This window comes from Panthera uncia (genome assembly GCF_023721935.1).
Source record: "Panthera uncia isolate 11264 chromosome A1 unlocalized genomic scaffold, Puncia_PCG_1.0 HiC_scaffold_17, whole genome shotgun sequence".
Taxonomy (NCBI): Eukaryota; Metazoa; Chordata; class Mammalia; order Carnivora; family Felidae; genus Panthera; species Panthera uncia.
This window is the reverse complement of record NW_026057577.1, coordinates 48,328,844-48,342,030: the sequence shown is the minus strand read 5'-3', so window position 1 is coordinate 48,342,030 and position 13,187 is coordinate 48,328,844. Positions and strand designations below refer to the sequence as shown.

The 13,187-nt window shown below is 38.6% G+C and overlaps 1 protein-coding gene across 1 annotated transcript in view; it reads right to left on the bottom strand.

The window, feature by feature from the left end:
• NLN (neurolysin) overlaps positions 1-13,187 on the bottom strand; it is a 102,059-nt gene that overhangs the window by 57,887 nt on the left and 30,985 nt on the right. The window contains exon 2 of the mRNA XM_049649538.1: positions 3,156-3,415. Coding sequence (XP_049505495.1) covers positions 3,156-3,415 — 260 coding nt within the window. The remainder of the gene's footprint in view (positions 1-3,155; positions 3,416-13,187) is intronic.

Sequence of the window (13,187 nt, the reverse complement as noted above, 5' to 3'; positions counted from 1 at the left end):
AGCAGACCAATTTAGTTGGGGTGGGGGAAGTTTATTTAAAATAGAAATTCCTAACCTTCACTACAGATTCTTTAGAGAATCTAGTCAAAGTTATGGACCCTCCCCGAAATGCAAACGTTCATACAAGCATAAAAGTTCCATACAATTTTAGAAGATTCCCAGAAATCTCAGTGGACACATCCAGTGAAGAGTTGAATATTGGGACTATTCCTATTAAATGATGGTGGTAACGAACTGCTCTAATTTTCACATATTAAAATTCTTTCTTGGGTTTTTAATACATTTGTATTGTGACTTTCATCGGGCAAAAATCTGATGTCAGTGAAATGACCCCAACTACAGAAAAAATGAGTATGGTTTATTTTTTTTTGTTTTTATTTATTAAAAAAAATTTTTTAATGTTTATTTAATTTTGAGAGAGAGAGAGAAAGAGAGAGAGAAAGAGAGAGAGAGAGAATGAGGAGGGGAGGGGCACAGAGAGGGAGACCTAGAATCAGAAGCAGGCTCCAGGCTCTGAGGCGTTAGTACAGAGCCTGATACAGGGCTCAAATTCATGAACCATGAGATTATGACTTGAGCTGAAGTTGTATGCTTAACCACTGAGCCACCCAGGCATCTCTTTATTTTTTTTTTGAGAGAGAGACAGAGAGAGGAGGGAGGGGAAAGTCAGAGAGAGAGAGAGAGAGAGAGAGGGAGGGAGAATCCCAAGCAGGCTCCGTGCTGACAGTGAGGATCTTGACATGGGGCTCTAACCCATGAACCATGAGATCATGACCTGAGCCAAAATCAAAAGTTGCACGCTTAACTGACTGAGCCAGCTAGCCAACACAAAATGAGTATGGTTTATAGGAACGGTGTGGCTATACTGTGACAATGAATACACTTTTATTAGCTTTAGTACTTTGAAGGTACTGTAAACAGGTAAAACTTCCACATCTGATATATGGCAGACAGTAGAGCTATCCTTTCCATACCAAGAAACTATCCAGTTAAGCAAGCTACCTCACTCATATCAGTCCTCTTAAAACAGTGCTATAAAGCTGTAAAAAGAAAAATCACCTCAAATATCTGCATAAATTCATAACATGTGGTTTAAAAAGTCTAATTAAATAATTATTCTTTAAGGATTTGATTTAATATACACTTTTATGTTCCTTGATTAAAGAATGGAACAGAATTAAAGTTTCATAGATGTAGCACCTGTTTAAGTGATAGAGTTAACTATATAGGTATAATTTCTATTTACTTTTTAAAATTAAGTCAAGGAGATATTAAGAAAAAATCAAATTGCTCAAGAACTAAAATGAGCAGAACAAAATGCAGGAGCCTAAAACTGAAAACATATTCTTAAACAAACAATAATACTAAAAACCATTTCCTTCCTTACTTTGCCACAAAGACCTGAACCAGACTTATGCTCTTACTGCCAAACTATAAACAATATTGGACACTAGTCAAATGAGGTTTTAACAGTTACTGCAGGAGGCAGAATGAGCTCTGAGAACAAATATAGATAAGATAAAGTTGGTCTTTAAAAATCTCCTAAACTCAAAAATTTTTAGGATTAACTTACAGAGGTAAATTTATGAGAGAGCAAGGACTTCTGAAAACTAAAAGTATATTTAAAAGATGCATTACTGGGGGATGCCTGGGTGGCTCAGTCGGTTAAACGTCTGACTTCGGCTCAGGTCATAATCTCACGGTTTCTGAGTTTGAGCCCCGTGTTGGGCTCTGTGCTGACAGCTCAGAGCCTGGAGTCTGCTTTGTATTCTGCGTCTCCCTCTCTCTCTCCCCCTCCCTCACTTATGCTCTCTCTCTGTCTCAAAAATAATAAATAAACATTAAAAAAAATAAAAGATGTATTATTGGAAAAGCAGCAGACTTTAAGATAATTTTTAAAAAGATTTTGTTTTTTTTCCCCACTGATTTTTATATTTGTTAAATGCATAATTCACCAGGCTGGCACACCATGTTGGCCATATATGACTGAAGAAGAAATGAGTCTCTGAACCAAGGACAAACCACATATAGCAAGGGAGACACACAAAATATTGCCTTCTGGGAAAACTCTGCCAAATGTGAACCAACTCCATCCCTTTGAGTTTGACTAATGAGACCCACCAGGTCTTTTTTATTTAGTAGTTTAAACTCAAGACTTTTATCCAGATTTAGTGGCCATTAATGAGAGTGAAGCAGCTGGTGGGAAGAGGCAGAAACTGAAACAGAAGAGGTAAGAGAGTCCCTATTAAGGTGGGGCACAGGGTAGGGAATTCTTGGTGTTGAGGGGTTGGTGAGGGTTAAGAGATGACTAGGTCACTAGGGCTGTACAGGATTCTGGACAACCTTCCAAATTCCAGAATACATACAAATGTTTATGATATCCCGATAACTTACGTTCTTACAAAACCTGGATAGCCAAGGTTGTTTAGCCATAACTATATCACAGAATATGTCCAACCCTTAGGGGCAATTGGATTGAATCTCCATTCCTTTAACTCAAAGGGCCTAATACTTATATTATAGAAATAATGTATTTTAAGTATAGGAAATATGCAAAATAGAGAAAGGCATAGACAGTAAATTTTAAAAAATCAAGCATAAATCCGATACCTAAGAAATTAGCTACTAGTAAAATTTTCTTCTGGTTTTCTTCTCTGTATTTTTTTTCTATGTTAAGAAATGCTGTTCCTCAACATGATTATAGCTACATAGTGTTGCAGACCCTGAGCATACCATTACGTGGTCTTTCTATATGCTGGATGGCACCCAGGAGTTGTTTCCAAGGTTCTGCTACGACAGAGTACCTGTTTATACATAAATTTGTACATAATTTTTCCTGTATCTGATAATTTATTTCGATTAAATGCTTAGGTGTGGAACTGCTGGGCTAGGGTATGAACTTCTTAAGAGTTTTGATATATTATGTCAAAATACTCTCCAGAAAGCAGATGTAATGAGATTGTACATTTTGTAGCACCACTGCCAACATAATAAAACATTTTAATTTTATTTAATTGAATTCTAAGCAATTAGTTAATCGTTATGGAAAAATCAATGTCTTGTAAAACTGGAAAATGATTGCCAACACAGAAAGCATAAAATGGTTTATGGTGCCTACAAAATGAAATATCAATGGGCGTCTGCATGCTACTCACCTATATACTTCACTTCGACATCTGCCAGTGCCTGCAAACAGTTCTCGTAAGTTACTTCCTCAATGTCAAGCATTCCAATAGCATCGTACACCTGTTTGGTCTGCACAATGAGCTCCTCAGTTCTTGTTTTAATTTGCTCTGGTGAAAGATCCCATCTTAAGACATTTCTGCCAGCTACAGTATAGGAAGACATTGCCTGAAGAGAAGACATCACTTCTCTTCCTAAAGTCATTCTGAATAAAATCCTGGAACCACCAACTCTGAAAAGAATCAGAAAAAGAATAAAAATTAGACATCTGTTGATCCAAAGCCAATACACAAATGTATACTGTCTAAGTATATTAAAAAGAACTTTTTAATAAAATTGAGCAAGTCTCTTTCAGGTGAACACGTAAGCACAAAATTAAATGCATTTGTATTTTTTTTTCCCTTGAATGTAGATTTAATGAAATTAGTACTTACCAAACACTGAATTGGTCATGTAATTAAGTCATGGTGAGAAATGAAGTTAGGTGTCAAAGACCTAATAAGTGTCCTTTATAAATTAAACCAGTAATCTTTCTTATATAAATGTTTTTCCTGTGCTGGGGCATCTGGCTGGCTCAGTCAAAAGACCATGTAACTCTTGATCCTGTGGTTCTATGTTCAAGCCCCACGTTGGATGTAGAGATTACTTAAAAAAACAAAATCTTAAAAAAAATAAAAATTAGGGACACCTGGGTGACTCAGTTGGTTAAGTGTCCTTCAGCTCAGGTCATGATCTCGTTGTTTGTGGGTTTGAGCCCTACATCAGGCTCTGTGCTGACATCTTGGAGCCTGGAGCCTACTTCGGATTCTGTGTATCCCTTTCTCTGCCCCTCGCCCACTCTCTCTCTTTCTCTGTCAAAAATGAATAAATGTTAAAAAATTTTTAATTAAGAAAAAATTAAAATTAAAATAAAAAAAGTTATTTCCTGTGTCAACATCTACCTACAATGTTTCAAAACGTTTTTATAATGAACAGTATGTAAAAAAAATGTTTTTTTACCAAAATTTCACAAAAATCAACTATGAAAATTTGAATTTAAGGTTTGGGAAATAAACTCTGGTATTGCTATGGCATTATTCTAAAAGACAAAAGAAATTAAGTTGATAACAATCCTTTACCTCCCTGAAAACCTCAAACTAATAATTGATGCCATATGTGTGTATATATGTACTATATATCATGCAATATAATTTTAGAACTTATAAATAAAAATATTATAATTAATGGCTAACATTTGTTGTGTGTTTAGGCACTGTACTAAATGCTTGCCATTTATTCACTTAGTCCTCAAAACAAAACTGAGGCAGATACTGTATTCTCATTTTACTAAAGAGGAAACTAAAACACAGGAAAGTTAAGTAACTTGTCCAAAGTCACATAGCTAGTTATATATTGTGAGCTAGGATTAAAAACCAGACGGAGATAATAGAGATCCAGAACTCACACTCTTAACTGCTACGCTCAACTTCAATCCTATTATCTTACAAGACCCCAAAACAACCCTATGAAGTAGGCAGTGCATTATTCCCTTTTTAATGATGAGGCAGTTGAGGCTCAGAGAGGCTAATTTCTTATTTAAGGTCATTCACTTAACAAATACTTATGAGCATATATTGTCTGGTCATTGTGACAGGCATCAAGGATAAACAGGCAAACTTACTAACATTCTGCTATTATTGTGGAGAGACAAATTGATAAAGGAACTATTATTCTATATTGAGGTGAGTGAGACGACAGGTATAAGCAGAGGGAACTCTGAAAGATCTCAGAAGGAACTTTTCTTGGAAGATTTTACAGAAGCAACAAGGAGCAAGCCAACATCTGGACTACATCCAGAAATTATCTAAATGCCAAAAGCAGTAAGGAGAGAGAAATCTGATAAGGTCAGTAAGGACTACAGAATATGAAGAGCCTTGGGAATCAATAAAGAGTTCAACCTGAAGTCCATGAGAGAGCCACTGAAGGGTTTTAACCAGGTAAGAGATGAAATAAGGTATACATTTTAGAGAAATTGCCCAAATTAAAGTGAGTTGAAAGGTTTGGAAAAGAGAGATTATACTAGAGGAAAGCTATTCCTGTAACTGGAGCATAATATCATGGTATACTGAATTAGGAAAAGGGGGGAACTGGAGTGACTTAAAAGATATTCAGGAAGTAGAATCAGTATGACTTGGTACTTGGTATAGGGGTGGAGGGTGAGAAATCAAGGATGTTGTCCAAGATTCTTGTAGTTGGATGTATGGATGGTGGTAACATCATTAAAATAGGCAATGTAGAAGGAGGAGGAGGTTTTTTCGAGGTTGGGGGGGAAGAGATATTCAATTTTGGACATGCCAAGTTTGAAGTGGTGTGGCACATTTAAATGGAATTCATTAATATGAGACGATAATTGGAGTTAGAGGAATGGTTGAACTGGCCCAAGGGAGTTTGCAGATTAAGAACAGAACTGAGCCCTAACTCTAGTTTAATCATGGAGATAAAGGAAAACCAAACCAGAATGGATTTAGGAAGCTGTGAAAAGTAAGCAGAAAAAAAGGGAGGGAGGGGTGCCTGGCTGGCTGGGTTGGTAGAGCATTCAACTCTCGATCTCAAGGTTGAGTGTTTAAGCCCCACCCTGGGCGTGGAGCCTACTTAAAAAAAAAAAAAAAAAAAAAAAAGAGGGAGTAAATAACTACCAAATGTACAAATCTCAAGAAAGATGGAAGAGTCTGTTAAATTTAGCAACAGGAATGTCAATGATGATTCTGGCAAGAGCAGTACCAGCGGGATGGTGGGGGTGGAAGTCAGACTACAATGATTGAGGGATAGGAAGAAGGTAAAGAACTGTAGAGTACATCTAAGTGATTCTCTAGAGTTGGATATATTTTACTTTTATTTTTATTTTTTTATTTTTGGGAGAGTGCAAATGGGGGAGTGGCGGAGATAAGGGAACAGAGGTTCCCAAGCGGGCTCAGTGTTGACAGGCTGACTGCAGTGAGCTGGATGTGGGGCTCAAACTCACAAACCAAGAGATCATGACCTGAGCAGAAGTCACTCAACTGATTGAGCCACCCAGGTGCCCCAAGTTGGATGTGCTTTAGATAAGAAAAGAGACTGCAGTCTTAGTAAAATCAATAAAACAGGTAAAGTGGGAGTAGAAAGATTACAGTCTCAGTAAAATCAATAAAACAGGTAAAGTGGGAGTAGAGAGACTACAGTCTCGGTAAAATCAATAAAACAGGTAAAGCGGGAGTAGTTAGGTTGTAGTAAAAAAGTGTGGGTTTGAGTTTAAGAATTCAAAGGTTAAGCAGTCTGATACGATTCAGGACATTTTCCCAGAAGTGGATGGTTGATATAAATGAGTTGAAGAATGCAATCTAGTATTGGATAAATTGTTTATGTGAACACTGGAGTCAGCAGCTTGACAGCTGGGCCTGGGAATAGAAAGGAAGACTGAGCCAGAAACCAAAGTCTTCAAAGAATGGGGAAGACCAACCAGGTATCTGGTGGAGGACATCATGAGCAGGGTATAGAATGATAAAACCAGATTGTGAGCCTTGAAGGTGTTTATACAATGGTGAAGAAGTATTGGTCTGGGAGCATAAGTGAGGGCAAGGCAGGAGCTGGCAAACAAAGATGTGGTCTTTCCTCTTTACTTTGTGATATATGGGGTGTGAAAGAGAGGGATATAGAGAAAATATTTTCCCCAGGGTTGAGTGGATTTCAGTAATGGTCACTAGAAGAAAAGACAATCCAGAGAGTATCAAAAGGGGAGGAGTTTGTTGACTACAGGACAAGGGTTCCAGAAATAACAAGGCAGAAGTCTAAGAGTAGAATAGATAACTAAATATGTATTCATTGTCCAGCCATTCACTGCCTCCCTCTAAGTCTATGCACATATTTCTTCCTAGTACCTATGCACACCACGACTACCACACCCCCTGCCATGTCCATGATCTGTGAAGGTAGCTGCCCCTACCCTCAAACTCCTGTGAGAGAAACAGGTCTTATTTCCATTGTGTGTGACTGAGCAAGCTTGTGTTCTTGACTGCAGCTGGCATCCACCTTATGTAGAACCTGACTTAGGATGAAATAAACACTGTGAACAGAAGAATAAAGGAAGGAAAGCAAATATTTACTGATATCACCCTTATAACAGTTAATTCTGAAACCTGACCTAGACCTATTTTCCAGTTATATTTAAGCCAGCTTGAATGCAGTTTTATGTTATTTGTTTCATAGAGGATCTGAACTGATAAAGGAATGAAAACTGGTAAAGGAATGAGCACATACACGCAAAAGTATGAAGGTCACAACAAGAAATGATGGATGATTGGAGGGTCTCATATGCTTGGTGGTGGCTGAAATTAACAGGGATGCAAAGTTCAGTGTGTGGAGCTGGCTGAAAATGTCTAAAATAATTATTTCCACAATCTCTTACGGATACACAGAACTGAAGCCTCGAGGAGCAGTGAGACATCACCACTACTGACTGGGTTTCTGAGGAAGTTCTAGTATAAGTGAAGAGGTTGGCCATGGGATTACTGACATAATGACCAGCAAGTGGACTGATGACTGAAACACAAGACTTTGGTAGCTAATCACCTGTTCTTTTCACAACTCTTCTGAGTACAAACCAATTATTACAGACAACTTTTCATTACTGTTAAACACCTTTAAGAGAAAATTACCTCAAACATTTACTGATAAGATGAACCTCCACTGGTTTTCCTTTACTTCCTAACATTTACCTCAAGGTTGAGTGTTTGGTTACAGCATACCTGATTTTAACTCAGTGAAACTGGTGAAGGTATCAGAACCTCCACCCTGGCTGAACAGATACACCCATAATCACCCTTGTACAGTTTCTGTTGCAATTCATGAAAAACTACCACTTTCTTGAAGTGATACTATTCCCCAAATACAGGGAGGGTAAAAAGAAAGGAAGAAAATTTAGAAACCATAGTTTAAAGAACACATTAAATTTTGTGTCATACTTTCTTCTTACCTTCTGGGATTTTATCTTAATTTCTTTCAGGACTTACAATTCTTGTTACCAAAGAAAAGGAGACTGAAGGATTCCCTCCTATTTCTAACTAAAACATTTTGATCTAGGGGCACCTGGGTGGCTCAGTTAAGTGTCCGACTCTTGATATCAGCTCAGTTCATGATCCCATGGTTTTTTGTTTGTTTGTTTTTTTTTTTAACGTTTATTTATTTTTGAGACAGAGAGAGACAGAGCATGAACGGGGTAGGGTCAGAGAGAGAGGGAGACACAGAATCGGAAGCAGGCTCCAGGCTCTGAGCCATCAGCACAGAGCCCGACGCGGGGCTTGAACTCACGGACCGTGAGATCTCGACCTGAGCCGAAGTCGGCCGCTTAACCGACTGAGCCACCCAGGCGCCCCCATGATCCCATGGTTTTTGAGATTGAGTCCCGCATCAGGTTCTGTGCTGACAGTGCAGAGTCTGTTTAGGATTCTCTCTCTTCCTCTCTCTCTCCCCCTCCCCTGCTTGTGCATGCACAATAAATATTTTCAAAAATAATGAAAACTGCCTTTTAAAAAAAAATTAAAATATTTTGATCTACTGGGAATTTTTCTATCTGCATTCTCTCTGCTTTTCCTCTTATATCATCATTTTGCGGAGTATCTTTATTCCTCTTTGTTATGACTTCAAGCTCATTCAATGCTTCAGATGCTGGTACATTTATCTTTTCTCCCCCTTCAGTGCCTCTGCAGCCCTGGAGAACTGCACCTGTGTGGAGAAACCAGTGCACCTGCAATCACTCTAGCAAATATGATTATACCCTTGGGAATGGATTTTTCTAGTCACTTTTTGCAACCAAGAAGTACAAAAGTTGAAAACAGGCAATACTATGTGATTCTGTCTTCTCTACAGGAGTTAATACATGCAATTATTTGAAAATGAGAATCTAGATTAAATTTGAGATTTCTACTGTCTAATTAAACACTAGTTTTTTCTTTCCCTAAACTTCCAGGCTGTATTATTTCTGTCCCAGCCACACCTTCTTCATTGTTTCTTTTCTCTTTAAAACACTTTCAACACAAAACTCTGAAACTTCTAAGAAATAATACAGAATAATATAACAGCATTGACAGGAAGGCATATTTGTTAGGTTTGATGTTTCCTGTGTCCAGCAAACAAATGAAGTACTCAGGCAAAAAAAATCAAGTGGTATGGATTTTGACATAAATCACCAGACTGCAGAGCTGCATTTGGAAAAATCAGCATGCCACAATTATACTGAGTTAATTACTGTCTTAAAACTTTTGCAAAACATTTTATAGAATATACTTTCAGAAATTTTCTGACCTACTGGCATAAAGGCCTCCATTTCCTCCTATCAAGTCTTCTTTGACCATTCAAATTCATCCAAATCTGAGCTTCTATCACCTTTTACCTATGCCATTCATTTCAGGTATTTAAATTACTGTCATCCACCTGTTCAGTTGGTTTGACTCATACTCTAAATTAGACGAGGGCTTTCTCAAGCACAATAACCATTGTGTCTTCTTTTGTCAAAATCCTCAACTCTAACACACTGCACACTGCTGAGCACATAGTAGACGCTGTGTACTTGAAGTGAGATGGGATTGATATGGCTAAAATACTACAGCAACCGCATCGTACATGAACATCACAAATAAATATCCATACAGGGAAATGTGTTTTATTAGAGCCAAGACTTGAGTGAAGACCATTATGCAAATTATCCTAACTTCTTTTCCCTACAATTTACATTTTATACATTCTTTCTGGTGGTTGCATAGCATTTCCTGAAACGTGTCCCAATTCTTCAAAATACTTGGCAAATATTCCTAGTATTTACTTTAGAACTAATCTTTCTTTACAAGCTGCTATTGAGGACTTCAATGCCCCCAGACTGGAATTATCTTTTCTTTATTTACTTTGAGAGAGAGAGAGAGAGAGAGAGAGAGAGGGAGGGAGAGAGGGAGAGAGAGAGAGGGAGACAGGGAGAGAGGGAGACAGGGAGAGAGGGAGGGAGGGAGAGCGAGCAAGCACAAGCTGGGGAGGGCAGAAAGAGATGAAGAGAGAGAGAATCCCAACCAGGCCTGATGCGGAACCTGAACTCAGAAACCATGAGATCATGACTTGAGTTGAAACCAAGAGTCGGACACTTAATCAACCGAGCCACTCCGGCTTTTGATCTCAACTCAGACCTCACCTTCTCCAGGAAGTCTTTTTGATTACCTCCAGCTGTTTTATTTTTTTTTTAATGTTTATTTTTTTTAAATGTTTATTTTTGAGAGAGAGGAAGAGTGAGAGCGCATGCAGGGGAGGGGCAGAGAGACAGGGAGATGGAGAATTCCAAGCAGGCTCTGCACTGTCAGCACAGAGTATCATGTGGAGCTCGATCTCACGAACTGTGAGATCATGACCTGAGCTGAGATTAAGAGTTGGACGCTTAGCCAACTGAGCCACTGAGGTGCCCTAATAGGAATTATTCCTCTGTGCACCTACAGTACCCTAAACATACACTGACCAAAGCACTTACCAGACTGAAGTGTATTCACCTATTGACTTGGCTATATGTCCAACAGACCTTAAGTGGAAACTGGTTTTTAGTGATACCTATAGACCCTGAACCTAACATAGTGTCCAAAAACTTCCACTTGATCTTGATCAAAAGGCCAAGAAGTGATTGACTTAAGGTTATTTAATACTTCTCTTCTATCCACATGTCCGATATACAAGTAGCTCCACCTGACAGTATTTAGCCTTCGTGGGGCATTTTATAAAGCCCTGATCTGCAATTAGAGATGATGCAGAATGGAAATAATGGCACATATTGGACTCAAGCATTCTGAATATTGCTAATATTTTTTTCTTCTGAATGGACTGTTGCATTGGAGAAACAGATTCATGAGTAGTACTCAATAGTTAGTGAGCTCCGTTTTGGGTACTTATAGCCCCCTAAAAAAGATAAGCATCTGGTATTTTAGTTACTAATGGTCCAGGCAACAGCTTTTTTATTTAAGGAACTTTCAATTTGGCTCAGGATAGAACTGCTTTACAAAAAGAATGTTATAGAATTAAATGACTTAGGATAAGTCAACTTGTACCAGTAAAGACTCACATTCTTAGCCAAAATTGTTACTTTTGATGTTATTTAGCAGAATTGATGTCCAGAAAGACCCGTTTAGCTTGGTCACTGAGTTTACAGAAAATGTAATTAAGTATGATAACCTCCTGAATCTCTACCGGTTCCCATGTTCTTTCTTAGTTTTAAAGAAAGATGTGTCTCCCTACTTATAGTCTTCGGTTTTTGCATCCTGCAAATGTCCCACCTGGTGTCTCTACTTCTTTGTCTTGTCACTAAGTCATCCACATTATGTCACTAAAAGTTCTCTGGCAAAGCTCACTTTTACTCTTTCTTAGTCCTTCTTCCACTTTTCTGACCATTTCTTCTCAGTCTCCTTTGTTGGCTTCTCTTCCTGTACCCATTCAAAAAAGTTGGTGACTTCCATGATTCTACCCAGATGCCTAGCTAGAGGACCAGACCCCACAGACATCTCAAATGCAACACGTTCAAAATTTTTCTTTCTAATGAATTCCCAACCTGAGTTTACCAATCTTCGTCGAGGCTCGTAAGCTAGAAACTTGCCACACCTATGACTGATGTTATCATCATCACCCCTACTGTTTATGAAGAGCCTGCTAAAGTGCCGGCACCATATCAAGAGTTTATGTGACTTTTCTTAGTTAATTCTTCCAAGAAGCCAAGAGGCATATAGGGTCAGGGTCATACCGCAGGTGTGGAGCTGGGATTTAAAACTAGATGTGCTTACAAAGCCCATATTCTTAACTACCACGCCACACTCATGTTGCAACTGCATCCTAGAGAAGGAAAATAGCAGATCTCTCACTAGTTGCACCTCTTTGATCTTCCGCCCTGCTCGTAGTGGGGGAGAAAAGGCAGGTAAGGCACACATACTGATGTCACTTATCTGATCTGTTATCTGAAGGACTGCTACAAGGGCTGGGGACGAGTGCTCTACTTCAGCTTTCATCCAGCTCTGAAAAACAGGCCATGTAGGAATGGGCAGCTTGTAGTCACCCATTTCCAAAGATTAAAACAATTCAAACTGGGGCAACCTGATGGCTACCCTTTGCACCGGGTCTCACTCTTTTTCAGAGCCCTTTGATTAACTGTTCTTAGGTAAGTAGTAAACCACTTGAAAAAGTGTACTCCTAGGAAGCTGCAAACAATCTACATTTCACATAGATAAGGTTCAGCCAAGGCATTCTAAGAAAACTTTTACGCAACAAATGCTAGTTCTTAATTCCCTGTTAATTTTTCAGGTAAGTTACGTTGAGTTATTACTGTCATCTGTGACTATGCTTAGATTCCAGATTGCATTACCAAAAAAGGTTCATCATAAAGGGATGTGCCATGAAGTAAATTAATTGATTCAGTCATTCCTTTAATAAATACTTACTGAAGTTATGAAGGTATTGCCCTTTAGGAACTTACAGACTTGTGAACAAGACACAAAAGATTAGAACACAAGTCAGCAGGTTTTATAGGAATAAACTGATGGGAAATCATTTATTTGTTTATGTAGAGACAGAGAGAATGTGAGTAGGGGAGAGGCATAGAGAGAGGGAGACAGAGAATCCCAAGCAGACTCCATGCTGTCAGTGTGGAGCCTGTCACAGGGCGTATCTCACAAACCCTAAGATCATGACCTGAGCCGATATCAAGAGTTGGACACTTAATCAACTGAGACATCCACGCGCCCCTAAACCGATGGGGAATTTAGAGGACAGAACAAATAACTGCCTTGGGGAAGTTTTATCTTTCCCTTTCCACACATACACATGTGCACGCGCACACACACACACACACACAGCCTTAGATGTTAATTCTCCTCTTTCATTTCTATCCTTTGTATAAAATGTTTTATTATCATTCTTTTTAAAAAGTTTATTTATTTGAGAGAAACAGACAGTGTGAGTGGGGGGGAGGGGAGGGGAGG